Here is a 26690-nt window from a genome sequence, read left to right on the forward strand (position 1 = left end):
ACAGCTCAAAAGCTAGGAGACAGCTCAGAAACTTACTGTGGCATATCACAGAATCCATCACACCTTCCTGACCTGGCTTTTCATTCCAGGAAGGAATGCAAGGTGTTACTGGAGATAAAATTTTAATTCTTGGAGTGAAGCCATTCTGAAGTTTTCTGTTATTCTAGCTAATGAGATGTCCTGCAACCTGCAAAGCTGCAGAAGGCCTCTAACTAGTCTGTTACCTAACAAAGTCATAAATGTTTCTCTTAAAGTCTGCCTTCCTCATGCAAAGAAAAGGCTTGCTATGCTACCCACAGAGCAAATTGCAAACTCACGGCAGAACTAAGATGAGAATGTAAATAAATAAGGAAATCAAAATTATGAGAGTAGAGGAGGAATAACAAAAAAAAAAAAAATAATAAACAACCAAGTCTAAGGCTGAGGTCCTTGTTTGTACCAAAGTATGGTAATTACAGCTTACTTCATGTTTTCATAAATGCTTCTCAGATAGAAAACTGCTCTTAATACAAGCTAAAGCACCTGTGATAACCCTCTAGCTCTCCAATAATGAGTTTCTATGGTCTCTTGTGCCTTGATTTTCATGGCCTGACCTCCTGTAGAGAGGTACACGGAGTTTATTTTTTTTGTGGCAGATCCCAAGCCTGCCATTAATCATTTCCAGAATTGGGAAGGGAATGGGCTTCTGAGGACTGAATTCTGGGCTTTTAGTTGTATTCACAATGTCTCATAAACCAAAGTAGGTTAACAGAACTGACTAGCATTCTCCACCCCTTAGTAGTAGTTATTGAAACTCTCAGATACTCTACTGAGGTGAAATTCATAACTGAGATGCCAAATAAGAAGTGCTTCTCCAAAACATACATGGCATTGCCTGACAGGAGCAAAAGAATTTCCTCTTGTGCATTAGCACAGACCTTTAATGATCTGTCTCTTTACAGGTTAAAAAATTAAAAAAAATAAAAAAAAATAATTAAAAAAAAAGAAAGTGAAAAGGAAACACAAAACTATATCATCTGCTTTTGCCAAAAGAATTTGCAAACCATTTACCATGCAGTTAGGACGTGATTCAAAGCCTACCGACGTCAATGGGCTGAGGATCAGATCCTTATTCAGCTCTTGGAGCTAATTCCTCTTAGAACTGAAAATTGTTTATTTAGGTTCCATTCTCTATTCATATCTTAATTATTTCAGAGCTTTGTCCAGCCAAATATTGAATACCTCTAAAAAGAGAGATTCCGCAACATCTCTGTTTCTGTGTCAGCGTTTGGCCATCTTCATGGTGGAAAAAAATACATCCTAGTGTCTTAGAAACTTATGAATTAGCTATTATTTTTCTGAAAAATTACATTTAAAGCTGCCACCATTTTGAATCCTTGTAAGCAACATAAACAGATAAAGAAAGAGCAATGTGTCAGAAAGAACCAAAAAAAAGGAAGACAAGAAAGCAAATTAGGTTTGAGTATGTCAAAACAGTCATGGAGGTGAAACCAGCTGACTTTTGCACAAATGTGCTCAGACATGATATCTTGCTGAGAAACTGCTCACCTGATCTCGGGAATACGGAGTATCCACTATGCGTTTGTCTGAACATGCTGCTAGAAGAATCTTCATTGCATTTAACTGGAGCAGCATTTCACAAGCCATGGTATCAAAGAAAGTAATATTGGCAAGAGCTGCTGAAGCCAGCAGGAAAACTTCACCAGATGAGGCTTCTTGGCACAGTTCTAGGAATGCAGAGAATAAGATGAATAAAAGTCATCCCTTCATTGCAAAAACATGTTTGTTTCAAAGCAACATTTAACCATCTGCAATTTTCATTAGTAATCTTAATATCCGACCAAGAATAATTATGACCAAGTTCATAATACACAAGACAAAAAAAGAAATCATTTTAATTGCAGCATAAATACAGTATATAACATTTTAAGGTACTGTATAAGTTATTAACATTAGGCAACCTTTTTTATGCTTGTGTTTCTGGACACCAAAAGCAGGCAAAGATGGAAAAAATGAACCTAGGCACCAAGTGTTTCCTAAGCATTCATCTAACTAACGAGATGATCTACCTAGTTTATCATTCTACAGAGAACATTCCACTGAATGTTGTTCAACCTGCAACGTCATATAAATAAAATGAAATAGAGGAAGCAGAAATCTGACAGTAGGTGAACCATAAGAGAATAATTCTTCCATATATCCTGATCTTTAGAACAAGGCACACATGTCTCTAAACTTATTCCTTTGTAGTCATCCTGCATATTTTCGAGCTTCAGTAAGAAGTGCTGAAGACACAGCTGTCTTTTAATTCCTTGCACACGTGTATTTTAACTAAAATCTGAATCACCTGGCAATTAGATTTCAGCATGTTTTAAAAATTCAACATATTACAGTAATTCAATTGCTGAGCTATAAATATTACAAGGACACCGGTGTGTGATTATTGAAAAAGCTCTCCCAAAGTTACACATGGTCTATTTTTAATGCTCACGTATCTTGAGAAGAGTATGTGTTACTAAATTCATGTGGAACTTGAGCACTGAGAATCAGGGAAATTCTCCACCTGCTAATCCCTTACGGTGGGCTATTCAGGTTCTCTTTTGACTGTGGTACGTTGTGACAACCTCTAAAAACAACTTAAGTCAGTTTAGATGCCTCTAGTAGTCTAGCTAAAGGAGAATCAGGCACAGCACAGTTAATTCCACCCACTGGATTCAGAGAAGGTTCAAGGCAGAACCTTCAGTATTTATTGCTGGGCAGACTGGTCATTAGAGACAAAAGTGTTTCCTTGACTTTTGCAGCACTATCTCTAGGAATACCCAAGAATGTTTGAGCACATCTCAGATAATTCTTAGCCACTGCAGAATCCTCAAGCAGTAGCACTAAATTCTTTTCTTATTCCATTAAATAATAATAATAATAACAACATCATGAAAATTGAAGTGCTCTAGTTTAACTGTAATCATTGGGCTCAGTAGAGAAATATCTGGGTAAAATGTAATGATCACGGGAAATCAAACTAAATGACCAAACTGGACTTTCTAGTATGAAGCTCTGAGAAAATCTGAATGGCCAGAGAGAGAACACCTGACTGAAAGCCTCTAGTATTTGAAAGGGATAGAGCACAGTGCTACAAATAACAGATTCTTCTCTCTAGAAAGTCATGAGAAATTTCATCTTATTTTCATGAAGTATCCTCACTGACAAAAGGTTAAGGAAAAGCTTGCTGTTAACTTTACATTATTTTACCATAGATGAGATGCCTAGGCAAGGAAGACAGGAACTTTTATTTTCCTGTAACAATATCTATATATTATACTACATTATACTTTTTTTCTGAAGTATCGTACAAACGTAGATGTAGTGATGAGCAACTTTAGAAAACACAACAGCCATAAAAGTTGGCAACTACTAGAAACTCCATTTTAGAGACTAACATGGAACAGGAGGATATTTGGCTAAGTTCCTTCTGTGGCTTTAATGGTTGAATTTCACATGAATATTATTTTTTACAGCTATACATAATATTTTTTACTCCAGTCCATGTTTGAGTAAAAGTTAAGTAACTGCAGAATGTCCTGCTTCAGGGTTAAAAATGACCAAGTTCTTCTATCTGTTGAGGAAAAAATTGCAAACATTCTTTTCACAGAATCTTGCTAATGGAAGAATCCTACCCTCAATCTGTTATTTTAACTGGAAAGACTCAAAAATTGCATAAAGAACTTACTAACAAGCGCTGTTACAATTTCTTCCATATTTTCTAGAAAGCTGCTGAGATGCTGAGTGAACGTGAGATGTGGAGATGTGATCTGTGCAATTACTGCTGCTGCTTCTGCATGAGTGGCTTCAGAATGGGTGTTATCAGTAAGAATGTCAGTCAGGCACAGTATCCCATCAACCTATGGAGAAACAAGAGGTACAGATTGGAATTACTCCAAGAAATACTTTTGCAACCAAATAGGTGTTTAAGTCCTCTTTTCTCAGCTGTGGCTAAACTACTCAGTTCATTTTTAAAATTGACTTAAACCTTGTTGCACTTATTACATAAATTTCAATTTAGCAAATAAAAGTAAGTTCAACATAAAAGTTTGTTGACCAAAAAAAGTCTTGTGTTTCCTTCTCCCATAATGTTTCTACTGAACTGATTTTGGTCAAACAAAAAGTCTCTTCTGATAGAAGTCTCAACTAAAGCACTATTCCAAAAATAAACTCTGATAAGCAAATGTTAACAGCTACTCTGCCAAAGACACATCTACATTCATTCAAGTGTGTCCCATTGTAAGACTCAAGCTTAAGTGTGCAGTAAGTTCTTCACAGGCAGACTTTTTTGCCACATTTTACTGAATGTATCACAAAGTAAACACACGATCAGAAAGTACCATGACCTGTCAAACTCCAGCTGGTGAGCTAGCTTCCATGGGTGTCAATTTCGAACTAGGATTGCATATTCAGAAGAGAAACAGAAACACGAGTAAAATGGACATGGATTTATATTTTTAGAGTATAGTATTTTAAACTAAATCCTTATGCAGTTTAGGCAAATACATCATATATGCACATTTTATTCTGGATTATAGGAGACCCACTGACACAATGAAAGACTGTGACAGAGTATAGACAATGGGATAGCTTAAACTGTAGATATGTATCATCTCTTAATAACCAACCCAGGAAAAGAAGGTCTGTAGACAAGGACATAACTTAAGAACTTTCAAAATTAACAGCACTATGTTTCTCCCCAGGTTTAACATATTGCTGTATAATTCATCATATAGGTAGATGTGCTAAGAGGGGACAGAGAGCATGAAGATGCATGTAATGTCAAATCCACATAAATTCACTAATCAAAATCTTTATATAGCTAATATAAATACATAGCTAATATAGCTAATGTACTATAGGTTTATAGTTACAGTTTTAAATCAGTTTACAAATGATCAGAGCTTCTACAAGCTTCACTGAGCAACAGTTTTAAGACCAATCTTTATTTATTTGAAGCTCTGAAAAATGACTGTAATTGTCTTACAAGTTACTTAGACATTTTATAAATACAAAGAGAAATTAAAAAGGCTTAGCACTGAAATATACTTTAATAAAGTTTTTCAAATTTATTTTTCAAATAAAACCAAACACGTTATACACTCACCAAGAGTCTTTCATAGGCCTGTTGTTCAGATTGCATTCTCTGTCTATTCAAAGCTTCCTCAGCACATGCTTCTTAAGACCTATCTTTTTTTTTTTTCCACAAAGCATATTTAGCAAAATTCGTATTCACATTTTTGTAACTTATTAATAGAGAAAGTGGAGTTACCTTGTATTAGCTATCTCGCAATGAGCATTAATTAAATTATTGATAAGCACCAACAGTTACTATGTTTTATAAGAAAAGCTTTCAGATTGATGGAAGCAAAAATCACCCCCTGGAAGATTATTCTGTAGGATGCACTTTTTAATAGGCAATAGACTATATCATTGAAACCCTAAGAACATAAAGAAATGCAAAAGAAATTATATCTCTATTTTTCGTGCAGATTACAAATGGGATTTAGTACAGAAACTGAAAGGACTGGCAAGAAGAGGAAGAATAAATTTTCAACACCAAACTTATTCTTGACAACCTTTCAACATTAATCTACCTATAGCAAAATATTTCCTCCTAGTTATGGCAGAATTCTACAGTTTGAAACAGCAGATTCACATAATTCTTTTGGCTTCAAGGTATATTAATAGATCTCAGTGTCAAGAATTAATACATGTCCTCACAAGATGATTTAGTAGCCAATGTGTGCTAGACAATATCATATGCAAAACTCCTCAATTTTGTCACCTTGAAACCTCCCTATATCACACCTTGTCTGGAGTCTGAAGGATGCTAATAAGTCAGAATAAAATTTTAAATATACTTCAAGGCATTAAATATATATACACACACACACACACTTCAGAAGAAGCTTCTTCTAAGAGCTGGTAACAGATCTTGGTACTCTTCAGCCCTAAATTTAAAGTTGAAATTCACTTAGCCAACTCTTATTCAATGACCTCAGCAAAATGATTTTGGAGTGGTTTTGTGCTATTTCAGAACCAGTAATGGCTTATGAAAGAGGTACAAGTACAAGGTTAGATTTTTCCATCAGCACTGATTGTTTATATCTACACTATGAAACACAAGCTGCTAAAAATACAGAGTCTGTACTCAACTTCTAAATTACTTATTTGATTTTTTTAACTAATTGTTTGTGGAAATAGACAGTTGCTGAATTGTAAATAGAAGTGGATATATGTTGTTCTTCAGCATAAAAATAAAATATAAACTTTATTTTTATCCATAAAGGCCAGCACTATTTAGTTTTCCTCCTTTCTATTCAGAATCCTGTAAAATAGTAACAAATTCTGCCTAAAATTTGCTGTATACTCTTTTGGCTCCTATCTTAAATATAGAAGATAAAATAATTCTGCTCCATCAGGCAACCCCATTTATAAGTGTCCAGCAATAAATTTTAAAATGACAGGGGAACAATCTAATAAAAGCACTTTAACATCCAAAAAGAAATTGCTGCTCAAAGCATTTTTATAATTAGCTTTCACACTGAAAGGAACTTTGGATGACTGCCCTGTTTTCTGTTTAATTTTGGTGAAGTAATCAGCTAAATGTCAAATCTGTTCATCACCTTGGCAATACAAAAGAACCAGTTAGCCAGATAAAGCAAATAAATGAATTCCATGAATGCAACAAGATGCTGTGGAGACCCTGCATTTGAGGAATGGTGTTCAGTAAATGCTTGATCACTAATGTTTCAATATTGATAACTGGAAAAATGCCAGGAACTTACATTCTTATAAGCATAGCTCTGTTATGTAAACTTCATCCAAGTGGCAAAATAAGTACGTGACCACTTAACTGCATAGATCAAGTCTTCTGAAGGGAAATCATTTATTTCCTCGGCAACAGAAACGAACGAGTTCTAGGGCAGCCCTCTTTCTTCAGTATACCTGTTCTTTCTCTTAAAAATATTACATAAAACTAGGCATCTGCTAACATGGTTGAACTAGCTTGAATTAAATCCTAGCAGTTAATAAAGATAGCAGTACAGAACTTGCAATGAATTCCATTATTGACTTCCTGACTTTACTGACTATATTACACACAGTGCACATCTTAACTCCGTTTTCTGAAAGGAGGTTTAAGACAGGTTTTCCAGCTGACTCTGAGAACGAAGACCTCTTCCCTTCTTTCCAATAATGCCTGTCTTCAGCTGTATAAAATACTGCTGAAGATCTTTTCTCATACAATGACTTTCTCCCACATTCTTGTTTGTCCTCTCAATGCTCAGATGAGCTCTACATATTGGTAAATTTTCTCAAGGCTTTTTAAAGTTCTCTGAATTGATGTCCAAGTCATCCTGTTGAGATCAGAGAGCCTCACAGGCTATCAGCTTTTTTCCCATCATCAAATGTGTGGGTAACTCTATCCAGCCTGCTGCTGGGTGCCTCTGGTAAGCAGCACCAGCAGGTTAAAAAACAGATTTTACAGGAAAACAGTAAAAAATAAATATATATATATACATGACAGAATGAAGGGGAAATGTTGAGATCCAGCTGTGAGACAGCAAGCATGAAAATAAAACCCCAACAGCAGAAGATGAATTTTGGGGGGATCACTTCTCAAACATTGTCTCAGCCTTCTCAGAAGGTAAGAGGAGTATTTTGAAAGTAGAGGCTGCACCAAACAGTCAAGCACCAACAGATCAAAGTTATGTTTATTATATTAGTTTTATCCTTTCACACATGCTGTATAGTAGTGCCTCCCAGTTTGAATCTGGAAGATAATAACTAAAAGGAGAGATGAACATTAGCAGTCTGAATGGAAACACTAGAATGTATGGGATGGAGAGAGAGAGAGAGAGAAAAACAAAGGAAGGAAGGAAAAATGATCATATTCAAAAACTATTTGAATCCCTGGCTTAGCATTCTGTGAACACAATATACTTCACTTCCCAGACTGCTGCATGAATCATGAAGTTGCTCCACTCTTCCACAATTCCATCGAAAATGGCATTCAACAGAATCCATATACCTTTATTTTGATGACTTATTACTCATGAAATGAACTCCTGATCATCAAGGCTAATGTGTATTCTACATAAGACTTTTTTAAACTTATTTTGCAGCTGAAGAAGGCATACAATTCTTATTTAACTTTTACAACAGAATCATCTAGGTTGGAAGAGACCTCCAAGATCACCTAGTCCAACCTCGGCCCTAACATTAACAAGTCCTCCACTAAACCACATCACTAAGGTCTACATCTCCATGTCTTTTAAAGAACTTCAGGTATGGTGACTCAACCACTTCCCTGGGCAGCCCATTCCAATGCCTAGCAACCCTTTTGGTAAAGTTTTTCCTAATATCAGATCAAGGTTTATATTGGCAATAAATAAATAAATAAATAGACTGAGCCCAAAAGTCCATTTAATATAAAGTCCTCGCATTGAGGATGTATCAGATATTAAACTGATAAGAACAGATACTACACTTGATCTTAGCCAAAAGGCTGAGAAGCGATGTTGAAAGAAACCAAGGAAAAGGGACAAAGTATTACACCTTACCCTTCATATATGGTCACCTGCCCTGTGAAATACTCTGCAGATAAAACTGCCTTAGCTCCACTATAGCTGAGAAATATGTTGATTTATACCAGCTAAAGAGCTGGTCAGCTACTTTTAAAGTGAGATGATATACTAGTAAAGTGACGCCATTAAAGTGTCCACAAATACTATTTCAAGTAATCAAGGCTGCTGCAGCAATTCCACGGAAGCAGCACTCTAATGATTTTTGGAACAACTGCTGTACAGCAGCCATGGCACCTTATAAACATGAGCTATTCTTTTATACTCTACACAATAGTGCAGAGCTGAATAAAGGCTGACTGGTTCCCAACTCAGTAGTTTTAAAACAGCTGGCAATTACCTTAGCTTTGTATTGAAGTTTGCTATGAGTAGGTTCTTTGGATCACGGCACCTTCAACTCATTTCCCATTTGAACTTCTATCCTTCAGAACGTGATCATGCTATGGATGATGTACTTATTCTTCCCTGTGTTTAGCCACCAAAAGCCAACATAAAGATTATCTAATCTGTATGGGGAATATAATTATGTGCATTAAGTAAAAGAAATCTCAACCTCAAAAAAGACTGTTAAACTTCTCAGCCTGAAGATTGACACCATTAAAGGTGTCAATGCCTAAGCAGGAATCCTGCAGCCACGTCGTAGGAAGAAATGAACTGCAGAGCAAGATGACATGAGTGAATTCTAGGTTGAATAGGAGTGAAAAGGATAAATGTTATATAAACGTTTTCTCCCTTCTAAACCTAGGAAAGATGGTCAACTTACAGTGGACGTTCTTTGGCACTCAGAGAGGGTCTAAGCTTGTTGCAGATAAGATTTGTCAAAGAGGTTATAAAGAATAAGTCCTTTCCGTAGAAAGGATGGACAAAATCAGTAAGATTGACATCCAGACTTCTTTCTCATCTCTGTTTCAAGGATAAGGGAATAGCTGGCTTTGAACTACCTCAATACTGAGGACTTAGATGAAGGGAAAGGCAGTCTTTTAAAGCTGTTGATAAAAGAAACCAGGAGCTGCGCTGCTGTTAGCCTACCAGCTCACATCCACCCACCCTTATAAGCACAGCTTACACTGTTTCAAACTACCCTCTACAAACATACATGTACGTGAATTTGCCAAGGATACACCCAACTTTCTAGATATACTCCTCACAGGCCTTCAGTTCTGTAGGACTGAGTGGCTAAAATGGACAGAAGGAGAAGAGACGGAGAAGGAATTCACTCACAGTTATATAGAAGTCACCTGTAGTCCCAATCCTTCTACTAAACCACTGTTGGTGTTTATAGAACCAGGATGCACTGACAAAACAGATGGATAACTACTGACCATAAATGACTACGGTGGTTTTAAAAAGCAAATATATTTTTAATGGTCTTAGAACTCAGCATTTTTTAAATGCTTTCTCCTATTCTGTCACATCACGATAACGATTTATGTGTAATCTCAGGAGCATACAAGATTACAAGAGGACTATTTGTGTTCACAAACAACAGAGTTAGAAATGCAATTCAAGTTATGTGACAGATGACAGAAGTCAAAGGTCTCAGTTGCCTTGTATTTTGAAGGGCTGCATATACTGGCTTTAAGTTGCAAGAACCTTTTCCTATTCGTAGGAATTTCTTGATATCTGCATCACAAATTCCAGAAAGTATATGCTTTTTTTTGTTTCTTTTAAATAATGAATAAGGCTTTATATATTATACTTTGGGGGCTGAATTTCATTAAAATGAAGCCACACAGACAGAAAAAAGGACTCAGCAACAAGATGAGAGGAACTGTCATGAGTTAGATAATAATGCTGAACAAAATTCTGGAACCTGAAGCCTGAATTAGGGCAGGACCACATATAAGTAGTTTTCACATAGCCCTCATTTTTATTTACCCTGGGGGATCATAGTCTGAGGGGGGGAAAAAATAAATAAAATAAAAAAATAAACTATTTCTATAAACAAACAGGGCTCCAGGGTTATGCATAGCAGGGCACTCCAGAAAATGAGATGTGCTCACTGAAAAAAACATGCTCCGATGATCTAGTTTTAAATAAATAATGTCACAGACACTTCATGGCATGAGGGCATATTCTCAAACACCTGGTGTCTGGCATTTACAAAAAAGAATACACTTTCAACATGTTTGATTATATTGTATCACTGAGTTTTTGGTGTGATATCATGAATTTTATTTTTAAGAAGTGTTACTGCACCTCTTCATGAGAAAAAAAAATAACACATGCATATCGCATTTTTAGAGCATCCTCTTCATCTATTACAATAATGAGAAAGTGCCTCTATCCAAAAGCGCAGCATGGGGGTCACAGCCAGCAAATCAGTCATTATCAGCTAGTCCCACTCTTCACAGCATCTTTATTACCTTAGCAAAAAGTTCCTGACAACCTTCCTGCTAGAAACATGGATGTGTTTAAGTCAAAACTTTCAAACCTTAACATGATAGGCTATCAAGCTGATAAAAGAGCTTATAATTAATAATTATAATTAATTATATATTAATTATTATTACTGTAACTTCACATACAACTTCTCTCATTATATTACGATTCTCGAAAGGGTCAGTAGAACACTGTACCATGAAGGTAGAAACAAACAAACCTATCCTGTGCTCAGGGGGTGGCAGTGAAACCACCACAGCAGAATTAGAGGAGTTAGAAAGAGTGAATAAGCAATGAAAATAGCACAGGACGATGGTTTGCTTTTTACTGTTACTTTAAATATGAGATTCTGCAAATGCATTCAGAAACATATCCTTATGCAAACAATTTTTCTGCAAATATTTCTCATTTCAAGGGTCTCAATGTAGCTTAAAAATATCCATACTCCACAAAAGACAAGGTTTCTATGGTTTTTGTATCACATGTACACTAATTAAACACACCTTAACTACAGGACACTTAATAGAATGTATTAAATATATACAGCAGCTTGTTCAAAATTAAAAGGTTTTATGTCTAAACAAACATAACTGCCAAAAAGGTCTTAGTGCTTCACCCGTGTTGTTCTCTCAAATTGTTGTTTTTAAGAAAAGCACTATGAGGCACCATGCATTACAAAAAATCATTTGCTACATTTGTTACTGCACAATTGCTGTTCAATTACTTTAATAAATTAATTTAAATAAATTAGCTCCAGAAATGACCTTATATGTGCAAGATTTTCATTGGCAGAGAATTTTTACAAGCAAGTTGTAGAGCTTTATGATAGCCACTTATAATGAAAACACTCACAGCACTTTAGCTATAAAACTTCCAGGGAGCAACTCAGTAAGAGTCCATTTGTGTTGTAATAACAACAGAGGAAATTGCTACACTTATTTGAACAAGAATTTAAAATAAATAAATAAATAAATAAATAGCAGTTTTCATCTGTTGAAAATTGAAGGAACTTTACTAGCTGCAACAGACTCAAGCAATTTCATCCTAAGATTTCTCTCCTGAGAAAAATCTCCTTGCGTCTCTTACAAACATCGATTTATTTCTGTGACTATGGTGGCAATAAAATAATTTCAGAATTGCTTTAAGCATAAGAAATTCAAGTTTAGGATCAGCTGTTTGCATGGACTCTTTATGAGCAGTCAGAGGTCTACAACAAACCATCAGAGAAAATTATCTGTTTTTTTTTTCTCTCCATTAACATCTCCCAGTACTGCTCTTTGGTCAAATACAGTTGATATATTGACTCTGTACCAAAAGAAATAGGGACAATGTTGAAATGCTGACAAAATGGAATCTTTTTACCAGTTGAAAGTTGATTTTTCTTCTACTTAATATTGTTTGCTGCCTTACTAGGTCTCAACACAAATGAGCATCCTTATTGGGGCTAAAATACATACTTAAAGCTAAGCTAGTATTTGAATGTCACATTGGAAAAGGAACAAACCCAGAAATTTGGTTACACTTCCAACAGAGGTTATTTCAGTAAAAAGTAAAAAAAAAGGTACCTACAACATAGCAGTTTGATACAGGGGCAGTCCCAATCTGCATTCAAAATCATATTTGCAAATTTGCATATTCTTATCATAAATTTATCTTCCCTGAGAAGGGGAAATGGAACGGAAGGTGCCAATCTCCTCTCCCTGTTAAGCAATGATAGGATGCATGGGAACAGCACGAAGCTGTACCAGGGGAGTTCAGACTAAGTATAAGGAAAAACGTCTATACCATAATATCAGTCAAACACAAGTCAATCAGGCTTCCTAGCAAGGTGGTTGATGCCCCACGCCTCTCAGTGCTCCGGAGGCATTTGGATAACACCCTCAACAAGCTTTAACTTTTGATTAGCCCTGAAGTGATCAGGTAGTTGGATTTGATGACCTCAGTAAGTCCCGACTAACTGAACTATTCTATTCCATCAGAAAACCATGACACAACTCACTGAAATCTACTTCCTGAGAAGATTCCAGGTTCATTAGCCGAGGATCCTCTTCAGTTATTTTAGATGGAAAAAAAAAGTGTAAGCATTATGTTATGGCAAAAATAAAATGTCAATTTATGATATTTTAACAAAGAAGCTAGATCTAGAAAAATAAGCAGGCTGTTGAGGAAAGTCCCAAATACTGCACTGATTCTGTCACCATCAATCAATGTCTGTTTTTTTGTTTGTTTGTTGTTTTTTAATAGCATCCCTAATCTATGATCCATTTTGCTTAGTTTTAGAATAATACTCACAAGAGATGTTACGATTAAAGGAACCTAGTAATTATAGCAACTAAATATTACAATTCCCTGATAACACTCAAGGCTCACTTCACATAAACAATAAAAACAGATTCTGCATTCCAACCTAATCCTTCAGATAAGTAAAGCCCAAACTGGGGCTAAAAATTGCATATGATCAGGCTTCATCCTGCCACCTGCCAGTCCACAGGTTATGCAAGAACAGCACAGATAACATCCTCTAAGATCTAGAGGAGATAATAGAAAGGCATGACAACTGGAAAACAGTGGGATAAACATGTCACTTTTGAATCATAAGTATATTAGGCCCTTGTGTCCAAAGAGCATAACCCAAGCTCAGAGTATACCAAACTCCTAGTAGTAGCAAAATCTGCTAAAGATTGAAGAGTCTGGGAGGAAGAAAATCACAGAATCATTTAGGTTGGAAGAGACCTCCAAAATCACTTAGTCCAACCTCGGACCTAAGTCCTTCACTAAACCATATCACTAAGCTCTAAATCTAAACATCTTGTAAAGACCTCCAGGGATGGTGACTCAAACAGTTCCCTGGGCAGCCTGTTCCAATGTCTAACAACCCTTTTGGTAAAGACACTCTTCCTAATATCCAACCTAAACCTCTCCTGGCACAACTTTAGCCCATTCCCCCTCATCCTGTCACCAGGTACATGGGAGAATAGACCTTGCTACAGCCTCCTTTAAGGTACCTGTAGAGAGCAATAAGGTCGCCCCTGAGCCTCCTCTTCTTCAGGCTGAACAAGCCCAGCTCCCTCAGCTGCTCCTCGTAGGACTTGTTCTCCAGACCACTCACCAGCTTTGCTGCCCTTCTCTGGACCCAGCTGAGCACCTCCATGTCCTTCTTGTAGCGAGGGGCCCAAAAGTGAACACAGTACTCAAGGTGTGGCCTCACCAGAGCCGAGTACAGGGGAAATGTTGTTTTGAGGGGATATGCTTTGCTATACAGCAAAAAAATGTGGCTCACACAACTCTCTTCTGATACACTCTTGCACTATAGTCTCCTTTTCCAATAGGGCTTACATAGTAAACGTCATTTTCTTCGGAGTTTATTTTAGAATAATTCAGATTGCAAATTAAATATTCAAACAAATATTTTCACAAGTCAATTGTAGACATGGCAAAGAACAAAAGGAAGAATTGGCAGTGCTTTCAGCCACCCCTGACAGTTCAGCTGCGTCTAGATATGGTACACGGTTTTCTTCATTGGGCAGCAAGCAGAGCCCTTACCACATTGTTCCCTCTCCTGAGAAAAGCATTACAATGAGACTGAGCTAGCATTACAAACAATGAGAGCAACTGCCAGGGAAATGCCAGCACAAAGTTTGTGTTATGTAAATTACACTGGTTTTACCAGAGATTAATTCAGTATATTTTGAATATTCAGTCTTTGACTATGTCTGATGAAGAAAAGAGGCTATACAAAGCAAGACTCAAAATACACGAAATGCCGAAGTCAGCAAGGATCTAGAGGGGAAGATATCAGAGTATTTTCTGAAATAAGACACAAAAATAAATCTTGTACATCTTGTTACTGTTTACCACTATATTAGTAGCCTCCAAACAAATGGAGGCTCTCTTTACATACAACTTACTTCAGAAGAAGGGATGATCTACTAAAAATCATTCAAAAATTTGTCTTGGCCCAAGTCTGGTGTGCTAAGAACCGCCATCTCTCTCATTTTATGCACAAAGAGCATGCAACAAGTTTAGTTTAACACAGAATAGTAGTGCCTTGCAATTCAGGCATGTTAATCTTATGACAAACAAGTCTGATTGTTCCCTAGTGAAGTTCAGAGTCAATGGTAGAACTCCACAGAATCAAAACATCGTCAAGCTAAAAATTGTTCAACATGCTATGCTGTCCAAAATTTCATTATAGCTCTTAACATTTATGAGTAACCTCAGACTGTCTGGACACCTGGAAATGTTCTGTTCACAGTGTCTGCTATAAACCTCTGTTTAACAACCTAGCCAACAACTGTTGCATTAAACATTTTTGGGGTTATTTTCAAAATATTTATAGAATTGTTAGTTTTTGTGACAGACTGTGTGCATGTGTGGGTATATACAGTGCCTAGCATCATAGGTCCGTGACTATGCTTTTTCCTAATAACAAAATCAAATACCAACAGCATTAATTGACATATGTTTGACATCCAAAAAAATTTCCATAATGCCTATAGCAAAGATAGCAGCAACAATAAGGGTTGAAGTACTTTAATTAAATGCTTTCATTCATCACCTTCTACCAGTTCTTCCTGAAAAACCAGGAGCAGAAATTTGTCACAACAATATGAAATTTCATTGATTGCAAAATCTATTAAGTATCAGAAAGTTTACTAGATGTGTACTGGATATGTCACAGTCCCAATAGAGCCGGGTCCCACACATATGTGCATGCACCTTGCTCATCTTTCCAGGCACTGCTACATAATTCTTGGATGTTATAATGACTGATTAACAATTTTAGAGTACAAATTCTACATTTAACATTTAGACCCTAAAGAAAACATATTTTTATTACAGCACTCAGACATTGGCAGAGCAACATATCGGGGAGTAGAGTGTCAAAACACTTTCTAAAGTGCTTTTAAAGTTGCTCTGTAAAACGTCTTTTCTAACACTTTCAGGGAATTTCAGAAACAACTTATTTGCTTCTGATTAACTGCTGATTTCCATTCCTTTTTATCAAAACCTATGGCTTAGATCCTTGTTTGTCTTAGTGAAGAGCACCATTAAACAGAGCTAAAATACAGAAGCCACTACAAAACAAGGTGAATAGCTGAGGCAAAAGCAAGACAGTACCTGTGCCAAGCCTGAGGAATTTTAAAAGAAAGCATAAACATGCTTTTGTTCAGAACAGTTGACCACAAAGCATTCTGCTTAAAAAATAAAAATAAAAATAAATAAAAATAAAAAATCAGTCACCTTTCAATGAGCTCAAGCAACTGATCTTTCTTAATTCAATTTTAATCCATTAAAATCTTAATCCATTTTACTGAAAAGGTATTTGATTGTTACATCCTTTCCTATCTTTCCATGGTTTTTCTATCTCACGTATCACCAAAATACCTCTTATTAGTATAGACTTACTTTGACTAGCTTATTTTTAAGATTAGAAATCAGCACTCAGGTTTCTTTAAAAAACAAGAGGGAAAATTAAAGAAAAAAGGCACTGTCATCTCTACTTAAAATAACTTCCCTTTCCACTTTCAGCAACTGCCATACTTTGTGTCTTTGTTTTTTCTTTTTTCTTCTTTCTCTGCAAGAAAAATCAATTGTAATTATATAAGTATGCCCCAATAACCTGTCCTTTTTTGGGGATGAAAGTCTTCATCTGATTAATTGGACTTTGTCCTAGTGCTCTCTTCAGTGCTCTAGGTTCTAAGTAAGTGCTTTATCTTCTCCATATAACATTTTGTGGCAAGTCTTTTAACTAGTTCATACAAGCGAGAAATCCTTCTAGCAAAGAAATGGTAAAACTGCCAGAAATGACATGGAAGTGTATTATTTCATGTTTAAAGGAGCTTGAGTCTTCACTGCTGTGAGGGAAGGTAAACTGAAGAGGAACAGCACAAAGATATCTTACTCAGAGTAACATCAACAACATCATTTGCAATACAATTTAGATGGCAAAGCCAGTGAACGTGTAGAGTGTACTTAACCTGAAGCAGCAGCGCAGAGGTGCCAGGGCCTGGGAAATTCAATCAATGCCAGTTCCCTGGGCACAATTCCTTGAAAATTCCCTTCTGAATATGGGGAAAAGCAGTTTGTCACAGCCTTAAACACATATAACATATTCCTCTCATAGAAGCTGGAAGTTAGGAAAAACATGGTTTTGTCCATGCAAATGGATCCTAAGTGGGATCATGCAATCTGGCTCTCCTTCCAAAAGGAGCAATCTTTAGTGAGTCACAGAGAAAGACATCTTATGCTTTACATCTTATATTAATTTTGCTCTGATCAAATCAAGCCTCTAGTTCCAAAAATAAATTTAAGCATATTTAAACTGCTGAGATTTGCTTTCTCTTTCATTATACTTCTTTCCTCAATCTAGATGGTAGTACAACATAATGGATCTCTCAGCCATGAAGTTCAAGGCACAAATTTGAGGTAGCTTTTTATTCCTGAGTGATTTAATTTTAGTCTCACACCCTGTGCTATAAAGATCTACTTACCTACTTCCACATAATGCTTGGATAAATGCCATTGTAATGATGCTACCTATTACCATTAAAAAAAAAAAAAAGTAGTCATTCTTCCAGAAATTAGGAAAGTGTATCTTACACTGAATAGAAATCTAACCAGCAGTAAGTCCTGATGACTTACTTGCAAGTTGTCTTGGTCCTTGCTTGCAAAATAGAGTACTTTAACAGAGCATGCACTTACTGAGCTGCTGCTTCTGCCTAATGCCTTTCATCCCTATGAAAACAATTCCAAAGTGTGTAAATAATCTAGGACAACTTATCATTCTCTTTTCATAACTTATTTTTGACTGCAAAACAACACTTACTTGAATGTGCTTCCCTGCATCCAACCTTTCCCTGGAAATTTAAAATAATTCCCACAAACTCCAAATGCCAAAGCACTCAGTGTTTACAATGAAATGTTAAAAATAAATCAAGGAAGGTAAGGAAAAAAAAATAAAAAATAAAAATAAAAAAGGAAGAGGCTTTAACGACCTCTACTAAGCCAGTAAAAAAAAAAAAAAAAAAAAAAAAAAAAAAAAAAAGAGAGAGAAAGAAGATTGAGGAACTCAGATCATCCTCCTCATTAATCATCTTCCTGATAATATCAGCCACTGTGTAGGCATGCAACCTGAGACTGAAATCTGAGCTCAACAGCGCTAAGTACACGGGAACATTATACCAATTCATAAACTTCTCTTTGGCAATAGAAATCACTTACTCCCAGACACCTTTTCACCACAACTATTCAAACTACATCATTCCAAGAAGGTAACAGGCAGGAGATGAGACAGATAGCCTCATTCCCCATAGAGCAGCATGTGGACCAGCCTCACAGTATATTATATATTCTGTGGGGAAATCTGACATTCCATGCACATTGTTGCGTATCAGGGACTTCATATTACTGGGATTTAATCTGCTGACAGCAGATTAATGTACATCATAAGATTAATGTTCTTGGTGGTGCCACATTCAGCATTGCTTCAATCTAAAGTGTTAAAATATGGTCCCTGTCCCACCTACACGACCCACATCTGGCCTTCCTCTTCTCCCGCCTCTCTCACACACCTTACTATTATTTGGACTATTGCATCAACACACAGACAGAGTGAATCATGCTTTCTTTCTATTCTCCCTCACCTCCATGTGCACATGCTGCTCTTCACTTTCTCTCCAAGATTTTGCAGCTTCTACTGATGATTTTCAAGCAGTACTTTCAGAGCAGTAGGAGTAGAAGGCATTTTTGCTCCATTTCTCAGGATGTTTTTGAACAAGGTGTTGCTCAAAAGGTTTTTAACTCATGTGGCTAAAGCAGAGGATCTATCCAGCAGGAAAAAGGGTTCCTTTCTTACTACTCACCTTTTCTCATTCTACAGCTACTCTAGAGGTGTAACAGAAACAGAGAGTGCTCACTGGTGTAAACTGGGCCATAGAGTTTCGCCAGGCTGTATTTTCTACAAGATTGAACTACTGGGGGCAATAAGCCAAACTACTTTAGCAGTTATCTTCTTTAAAAGATACAAAGTTTTGACTGAGGTACAGACCAAAAGAAATTAGAATCTTCTCCTTTAAAAACTGATTTTACCTGCAATACTTTGAGTAGATTAATGCTTCACTTCTAGGAGACAAGAGGATTTGTTAACAAGAGTTAGCATTCAGTGAAGCTATTAAGAGTTTGTTCTGTATAGATCTATAAATGCTTAAATAGCCTAAACATATCAAATGTAAATCCCAGTTGACAGATAAGAGTATTTGATTTAGGAGAACACTGAAGTTATGCATCACTTTGGTAGCTCATAGACCTACCTTACAAATCAATGCTTTCAGCACTAAACATGAGGTAGATTTGGGAAGGCCTTACCAAGCAGCCAGCAATGGAAAACCTGCTCTAATTCCAGCCTCCACTGGGTGCCACTGTTGTATAATGCAATACGTAGATTACACTGCATGAGTCAGTCATAGTTCATATTTGTGATGTTGTCAAGACTTATTCAGAGAGTTATCTATCACTCATTGTCTCTCAGAGACAAATTCAAGGATGATTTAATTTATCCTAGAACACTGCAGGTAAAGGGTTCAAATGCACAAGTGCTTAGATTCTTTCCCTGATCTTCTACTTGAATAAAATTCCTAGCCCTCTGATTGAAACTTCTCCTCCATGCTGACTGTTAATCAACTTAGTACCCTATTTTGAACTTTTTTTTAAACCTCTGAAGGGACAGCAACACCTATATCCTTCTAAAGAGCTTTGCTAACACAGCATAACTACCACAAGAGTAAAACCTTACCAAAATCCATAGGTGACCTTAACAACACTTTTAAAGAGTTTTCTCAAATTGTGTGCACATGTGAAGGATGGCAGTAATGCTGAAAATACAGAATCAGCCTATCTTTGATTTTAATAACAATTAAGTTTTAGTTTAATGGAATGGATGTAATTTCCATTCTATGGTAGTGGATACCAACAATTTCCTAGATATCAGATTTCATTCAGGTGAGTTATGCTGGAATCAAAGTACTGAAAAGTTTAATGTTATGAATCACTTTTGAAAATCCTAGACGGGCATTGTAGTCACCTTTAGTTTGTCTGTTTCACAGCATCCCTGCTCTCAGATTTTGCTGCATGTCCTTTTCTCAGGCCTCTGATAAACAGAGTAAGAAAGTAAGAAAGATTTCTGTCTTAATGGAAGATTTTGAAAGCTTACGTTAAACACGAAAAATTCTGACAGTCAAAAGACAGTTATGAGGAAATTTTATGCTATCTTCGCATACTGGAATCCTTTCCCATACTAATCATTAGATTGAACTGATATATCCACAATTGCTTCAAGTTGCTGAAGACAGAGGAAGCAAAGTTTCAGTGTTTACAAAGCCTACTTTATAAACTTTCTATAGTCTTTCCTCTCATTCCTCTGTGCTCTTATCTGGTAGTCAGTCAGTGGTGTTGGTAAATACAGAAGTTTCTACGGACATCAGTCTTTGAAAGGATCTCAGCTTTCTAAAATAAATCCAAAATACTTTCTGGAGTTCTGCCATATTCTGAGACATTCTCCTGTAAACAGAGGCATATGTGACTGCCAACATTCGTTGTGTTATTAGTTGTATTATGTGGGTAAAAATGGAGAATGTATAAGTGGTGTTGAAATTCAGGCTCCTCTAGGACAAAGAAGATATAACAGGTAGAAAGAAAGAGACTATACAAACCAGGGAAATCAACAGAGAAATAGCAAGACTGAAAATTTACCTGACCTTCAGTTCTTCCCACAACCAACTAAATCACTGGTACAGATCTGTGTTGCAGGTCTGGAGGCTATATACAAGCCCAGTGCCCTGAAGCCTGGATGTTCCTGCACTAAAAAAAACTCACAAGTGTCTGGTTTTGGTTAAGGAGAAATAGCAGAAAGGAGAAAGGCAAACTACTCAGTTCAGAAGATTTACAAGGGTAGAAAAGAAAAGTAGCTACAAAAGACGATCAAAATAGAGACAACATTTTCCTCTACTACAATAGCCCTGCTAGAGCTCTCTTCTCAGCATGCAGACAGCAAACTCTACAGGAATAGCTATCACCCATGTAGTTGCTCCCATTATGCCTACAAATTAAATCCCATTAAAAACAGCAACAAGATAAAACAACTATCTACCTGCTCTTTAAAGAGATATGTGGCTATTATACATATAGGACATAAAGGAAACGTCACAGATGGGAAGATCATGTTAATAAACCAATTTGTGCTATAACAAAGCTGGAAAATCCCTGTCTTTCCATTAACAGTTGATCTGAAGTGGCCTCCTTTAATGCAACAGGAGAAGGATATGGTCCTATCTCCAGGAAACTAGAACATTTATGTTCTTTTCTGTCTGCTGAGAGCTTGAGAAACTGCCTGTTCCCATCAAACTGAAGTACTTTCCAAAGAGGTCTTATTCTGCTTTCAAAGTTCTTCAGAGCAGTGCTCAGGCTATCAGAAGACTTCAACCTCAGCATTGTTGTCTCCTGTTTTACTCATTCTTTATTTATTTAATTATTTAGGTTTTCATTCCATTAAGCAATCATGGACTCTGGTGAGAAATAAAAGGACATTTTATTGCAAGTAAACATGGCAGACTACAGCATTACCCAGTACAGACGAAGATTTGTAAACTATAGACTGGCCAGAAGATGATCTCACCAAAAATACCCATCACATGCTGACCTTTCATGGCTTTAAGTTGCACTTCTTCATGTGGCAAGGTTTCTAATGGCACAGGACATCAGCTTCAATCTCATGAGCATCCAACTCCACAAACTAAGTCAGATTAAGGCTGCCACTCACCACTCAGAGAGGGACTCCTTTAAGAGTGTAAGTTATGAATAGAAAATGCATGCTTTCTTATTTAACAAATGGACATATAAATAGATGGGAGGAGAGAGTAAAGTCCTGAAGGGCAGAGGCAGCACTTAAACCCGATATCTCACCCACTAAGGACATCAGGGCAGGAATTAGTAAAAGTAAGACAGCATCTGTTCTACAAATATCACTGTTCACAGCTCTTGAAGTTAACGCATCAGCTATGTTCTCATCTCTGCCCATTAAAAGTTCATATCTTGCCTTTTGGGAGCTCAGCTGCTTCAGGAAGTTGCTTCTTTCTTCAGCAAGAATACAGAAGGAGTTGTGGGGAAACCTTTTCTCATGGCTTTTGTGCAAAAACAAAGTGACAAGATGAGCTTTTAGTAACTGGGAGAACTTCTGCCTTCCTATTTCCACCTGCTGGGTCCTGATGAGGATTCCTTCCTCCTAAGACTTACTCTCAGCTGAAGATCTTGTCAGGTCAAAATCTCAAAGCTGGTGCAGTTAAACAGAACCAGCAATCCACAACAAGGCCTAAGAGACAAGCTTTAACACTCCAGATTACTTCCAAATTAATGAACAACTCTAAACACCTTGTGCAAGATAGCAACTCAGGCTTAAGTCAGTCCTGATTATCTCTGGACTTTCTTTGCATACCAAAACACAAACTGAATGAAGAAACCTGCCATCATATGACATGCAGTAAAGTTTCTATGAAAATCAAGACTGATTCTGCACATCAGATGCCCTGATCCATACAAAGTTTGCTCATCCATTACCAGGAGTGGCAAATGAGCACACTCTACAACCCTCTGTAAAGGAAGAGCTTTAGAAGGTAGTGGCAAGGGAAGGAATAGTCAGTGAAAGAGCTGTTATCTGTGACTTGAATGACAGAAGAAAGACAGTCAATATATGAGCAATACTGTTAGATGCTTAGCTTTTCAAAAACATGATTATCTTAAAGGGATGAGATTGTTTTCCCAACAGCTCATTAAATGTTTTCAAAGATGCTTTATGAAACATGAAAGTTTTAGTATAAATCAGGCAGAGTGCCAGATCTAAGTGGTTTCCTACAAACAAGCCTCAGCCAAAAAAAAAAACAAAAAAACAATGTACTGACGCACAAACAGGCCCCTACATCACCTGCCATTAATTATTATTTAACCTTCACTGTTTTAAGAAATGTGAAGAGACTCATACATATCATGGGTGAGCTTCAGGTAAGTCACATGGTAGCTCTTAGCTCACTGCAAACGCAAGGTAAGAAACAACTGATACAATTAATCTCCTTCTGTCTTTGTTAGGAGCACACACAGGATGCTTTAGTGAAGCAATTCAGTACTTCCAGCCCTGACTTAAAATACATGTCAGAAAGAATGCATACTGAGCTTCAGCTAATTAGCCAATTATCTGAGACTGGCCTTGATTGCCTCTGGCACTCTTACAACTATCTCTGGGGAAAAAAAAAAAAAAAAAATCAGCTCCCAGTAAGAGTTAGAAAGATAGAGAGATAGAGTAAGAATATACAGATACTGACAAAAAATAAATAAATAAATAAATAAAGATCAATTTGTATTTTGATAATGCCATTTGGGTGAGAAAGTGAAACTGCTAAGCACTCATTATTTAAATGGAGCAAATATTCTGGGAGACAGTAATAGTGGCCAGAATTGGCTGAAGCTGTTATAAAAGTTTCCTGTATGTACTCTTTCCCTGTTTTGAAAAGTGCTTGCTGTGATAGGCATTGGAGAGGAAAAAAAAAAAAAAAGTGGTTTTTAGTCACATTTTGAAAGTAATTTTGGCAAGCACTAGTTGAAAACAAAGAAAAATCACAAGCAACTGTACATGTATAAAATGAGACATGTATAAAATGAGATTTCACAAAAGGAAAATTTGTGAATTTCCCTGTGAGTAACAAGATCCAGAGCCTCTATTTGGGGACACTTCTCTGGGACCTGATTTGCAAAGGTTCTTCAGTCCATCCAGCTGCAATTCAGGGACTAGAAAAGCTCCCTAGTTTACACCTGCACCAAACCCCACCTCACAGCAGGGCTCTTACTGCCCCATTGAGGTGTGCTGTGATGCAGAAGGCTTGTTAACTCCATTTTGAACCCAAGAAAAGGGAGGAAAGCTAATAAGAGAACGAGAATTATGAAAGTGGTTTTGGAGAAGAGCCAAGGTCTAAGCCAAGTGCAAGCTGAGGTTTATGTATTTTGCTAGTTTGAGCTACTACTAAAAAACAAGCCCAAGGAAGCAATCAAGCTGTGAAGCTAACTTGGAACCTGGATGCTCCTGTGAGGTTCAACAACTTTCTTCAGTGTTCTCATGTCCTCTCACCCCAACAGATGATCAATATTCATTACCAAATCAACGTAAACCAGTCACTTTGTCTGGCAGCCTCCATCATGTTATCATCAGGTATGACTGTGACCAGATGAGTTAAAACTTCCATCAGATGATAACAGACAGCTTTTATGTCCCAGCTAGCATTTTACGTCCCGTGAATAAAAGAAATGTAAGACAGCTGGAACCAGGAGACTATTTTTTTTTTTTTTTTGATGGGGGTTGATTATTTCTGTAAGTACAGTTTTATACTGGTGAGGAATTCCAGTGTTTGGTGAAGGTTGTAGTTAGATGAAAGAGGAAGTGTTTTTCTCCTTTTACTTTCTAGTAATGTGCATCTGTGAAAGCTCCATTCTTCAAAATTAAATGTGTAAAAAAATCTGAAGTCAATATTATGTGTGCAAGAATAGATGTCCAAGAAGCTACATAAAGCACTAGAAAGCTCCAAGATTCATAAGTTAAGCTCAAGAAGGACCATAAGTGTACCAGAAGCCTTGGAATGCAAAATAAGGCTAGTATTGAATTTGCAGCCTTCAAAGACACTCAAATCTATGTTCTGTAAGCAAATCTATGTAAGTACACTTTTTTTTTTTTTTTTCAATGCAGTGTCCTCTGAAATCAGTGAAGTTTTAGGCAAGTTCGAAAGTCAGCCAAAAAAAGAAACAGAGGCCCTGAGCAGTGATCTCTCTGGCCTTTTCTAATGAGTCACAAAAATCATGAGTAAAACTGAGTCATGAAGCCTGTAGCAGAATGGGTCAGTTAGACTAGCGCATCTAATTTCAGCAGAGATTTTGTGAGAGAAGCTATCTAATGCATCTATCTCCTTGAATAAGTATTTTCACCCCGATCTCTCCTCACACTTCATTGTGGCTACATCTAAGCAATTTAATGTGTACAACATAAGCACATTCAGTACATGTTTACGTGTGCATTATCACAAATGTAAGTTTGCAATGCAACAACTTCCTGATGATAGAAAAAAGAAATTATGAAAGCTACTCATCTACATCTTTCTGCAAGGCTATGTTTCTCCAGTTTCTTTTCTGCCTCTATCAGGGAGGAGAGGAATGTTTGAGGTCCAAAATAGCTCTCTCCTTGCACTCTTCTTAAATGCTTCAATTGATTCTCATTAATCTCTGCCTTCAGTTTAGGAGCTGAGTAAGCTGCTTCTTTCATCTTAAAATTAAATTTGCTTGATAGATTATTATTATTATTATTAGGTAGGGAAAACCCACCTGTCATTAGATGCATTGGCTTATATTTCTTCAGACGTCATTCGTGGATCATTTGCTGCCCCGGTCATTGTCACTGCTTTAAGGATTATTTTGAATCCTTACAGAAAAATCATCATCTAATGATTTCCAAATTATTTTTCATTTATAAAATTCTCTTAACATTGTGACTTTTGAAACATAAATCTATGGCTATTTGGAGTGCTTTAAATAAAATACTTAGTGAAATATAAAATCAATAGATAGCATAAAATACTAACATAACTGACTACAAAAAATGATGTGTAAATTATATGGGAACCAAACAAGTACAGAGTGGGAACCTGGCACCAGCTCAAATCTTCAAAATGAAGTTGGAGGGAATAGCAATCTACAGGCACTGCTCCAATTTGATCTTGCACGGTGAAGCGTTCACCTCAGTGAGTTGGCATAGTCTGGGGATTTTCCTTTTCAGTTTTCAAAATGTATTTCAATGAAACATTTTTTAAAACACAAAGGAAAAAAAACCTGTCTTACTCTGCTGCACCTCAGCTAAAACTGCTAAAACAATATAGATGTATAAACAGACAGAACTGAGGCATAGATGAGAAGAAGTCAGTGACTGAATCTTATGGGGAAACCAAAGGCCTGAGTACACCCAATTTCATTATCTCATATTTTATGTGAACAGCGTTCTGGAACTGGACAAGATACAGCACAGCAGTGGCAAGATTTGTTCTGAGCACATTATTGATATCCAAGTATCACTGCGATGCCTCATCCTGATCAACTCTTACCAAAAAGATGATAAAACCCAAATCAGGCAGGGCTGCTTGGCTGCTATGATTTATTTATTTATTTTCATGTGGACTTATTACCATAGACCTATACTTACAGAATACACCACTAGAAGCAAAGGGAAGAAAACCTAATTCCGTAGGTGACATGGAAAGATCCGCACTAGAGGCAAAAGCCTTAAAATGTTCACTGTTGGGTTAGAAAACAGCTTTCCACTTTGTTATCAATTTACAGGTTGCTTTATATATAAATTCATAGCCTGCCTGCTGCACCTCTATTGAAAAAGCAGAGAAGGTTTGTCAAAAAGCTCTTTGTGACCTGACTCAAAGTTTTGCTTTGCTCCTCAACTCTACGTGTTCAATGATTTTCAAAAGAATGTTTATTCTGTGAAATTTATTGCAGCCTGAACAGACTAGTAGACATGCATCTCTTGGCATTTTAAACATGTAGTTGTTCTCTTGCTGTCAATGAAATTACATGCTAAAGGCTAAGTGCACA

At 36.7% G+C, this 26690-nt stretch overlaps 1 protein-coding gene and 1 pseudogene across 8 annotated transcripts in view; both read right to left on the reverse strand.

Moving 5' to 3' along the window:
- The window catches only part of INSC (INSC spindle orientation adaptor protein), a 134891-nt gene that overhangs the window by 17518 nt on the left and 90683 nt on the right, over positions 1 to 26690 (reverse strand). For all 8 annotated transcript variants that reach the window (XM_072039333.1, XM_072039331.1, XM_072039332.1 and 5 more), the window contains 2 exons: positions 3728 to 3899; positions 1549 to 1727 (listed from right to left, as the gene is read on the reverse strand). In XM_072039333.1, the coding sequence (XP_071895434.1) occupies positions 1549 to 1727; positions 3728 to 3899 (351 nt within the window). The remainder of the gene's footprint in view (positions 1 to 1548; positions 1728 to 3727; positions 3900 to 26690) is intronic.
- On the reverse strand, positions 8391 to 8563 carry LOC113844234 (U2 spliceosomal RNA; annotated as a pseudogene).

The sequence above is a fragment of the Anas platyrhynchos genome, chromosome 5, assembly GCF_047663525.1.
Source record: "Anas platyrhynchos isolate ZD024472 breed Pekin duck chromosome 5, IASCAAS_PekinDuck_T2T, whole genome shotgun sequence".
In the NCBI taxonomy this organism is placed as follows: domain Eukaryota; kingdom Metazoa; phylum Chordata; class Aves; order Anseriformes; family Anatidae; genus Anas; species Anas platyrhynchos.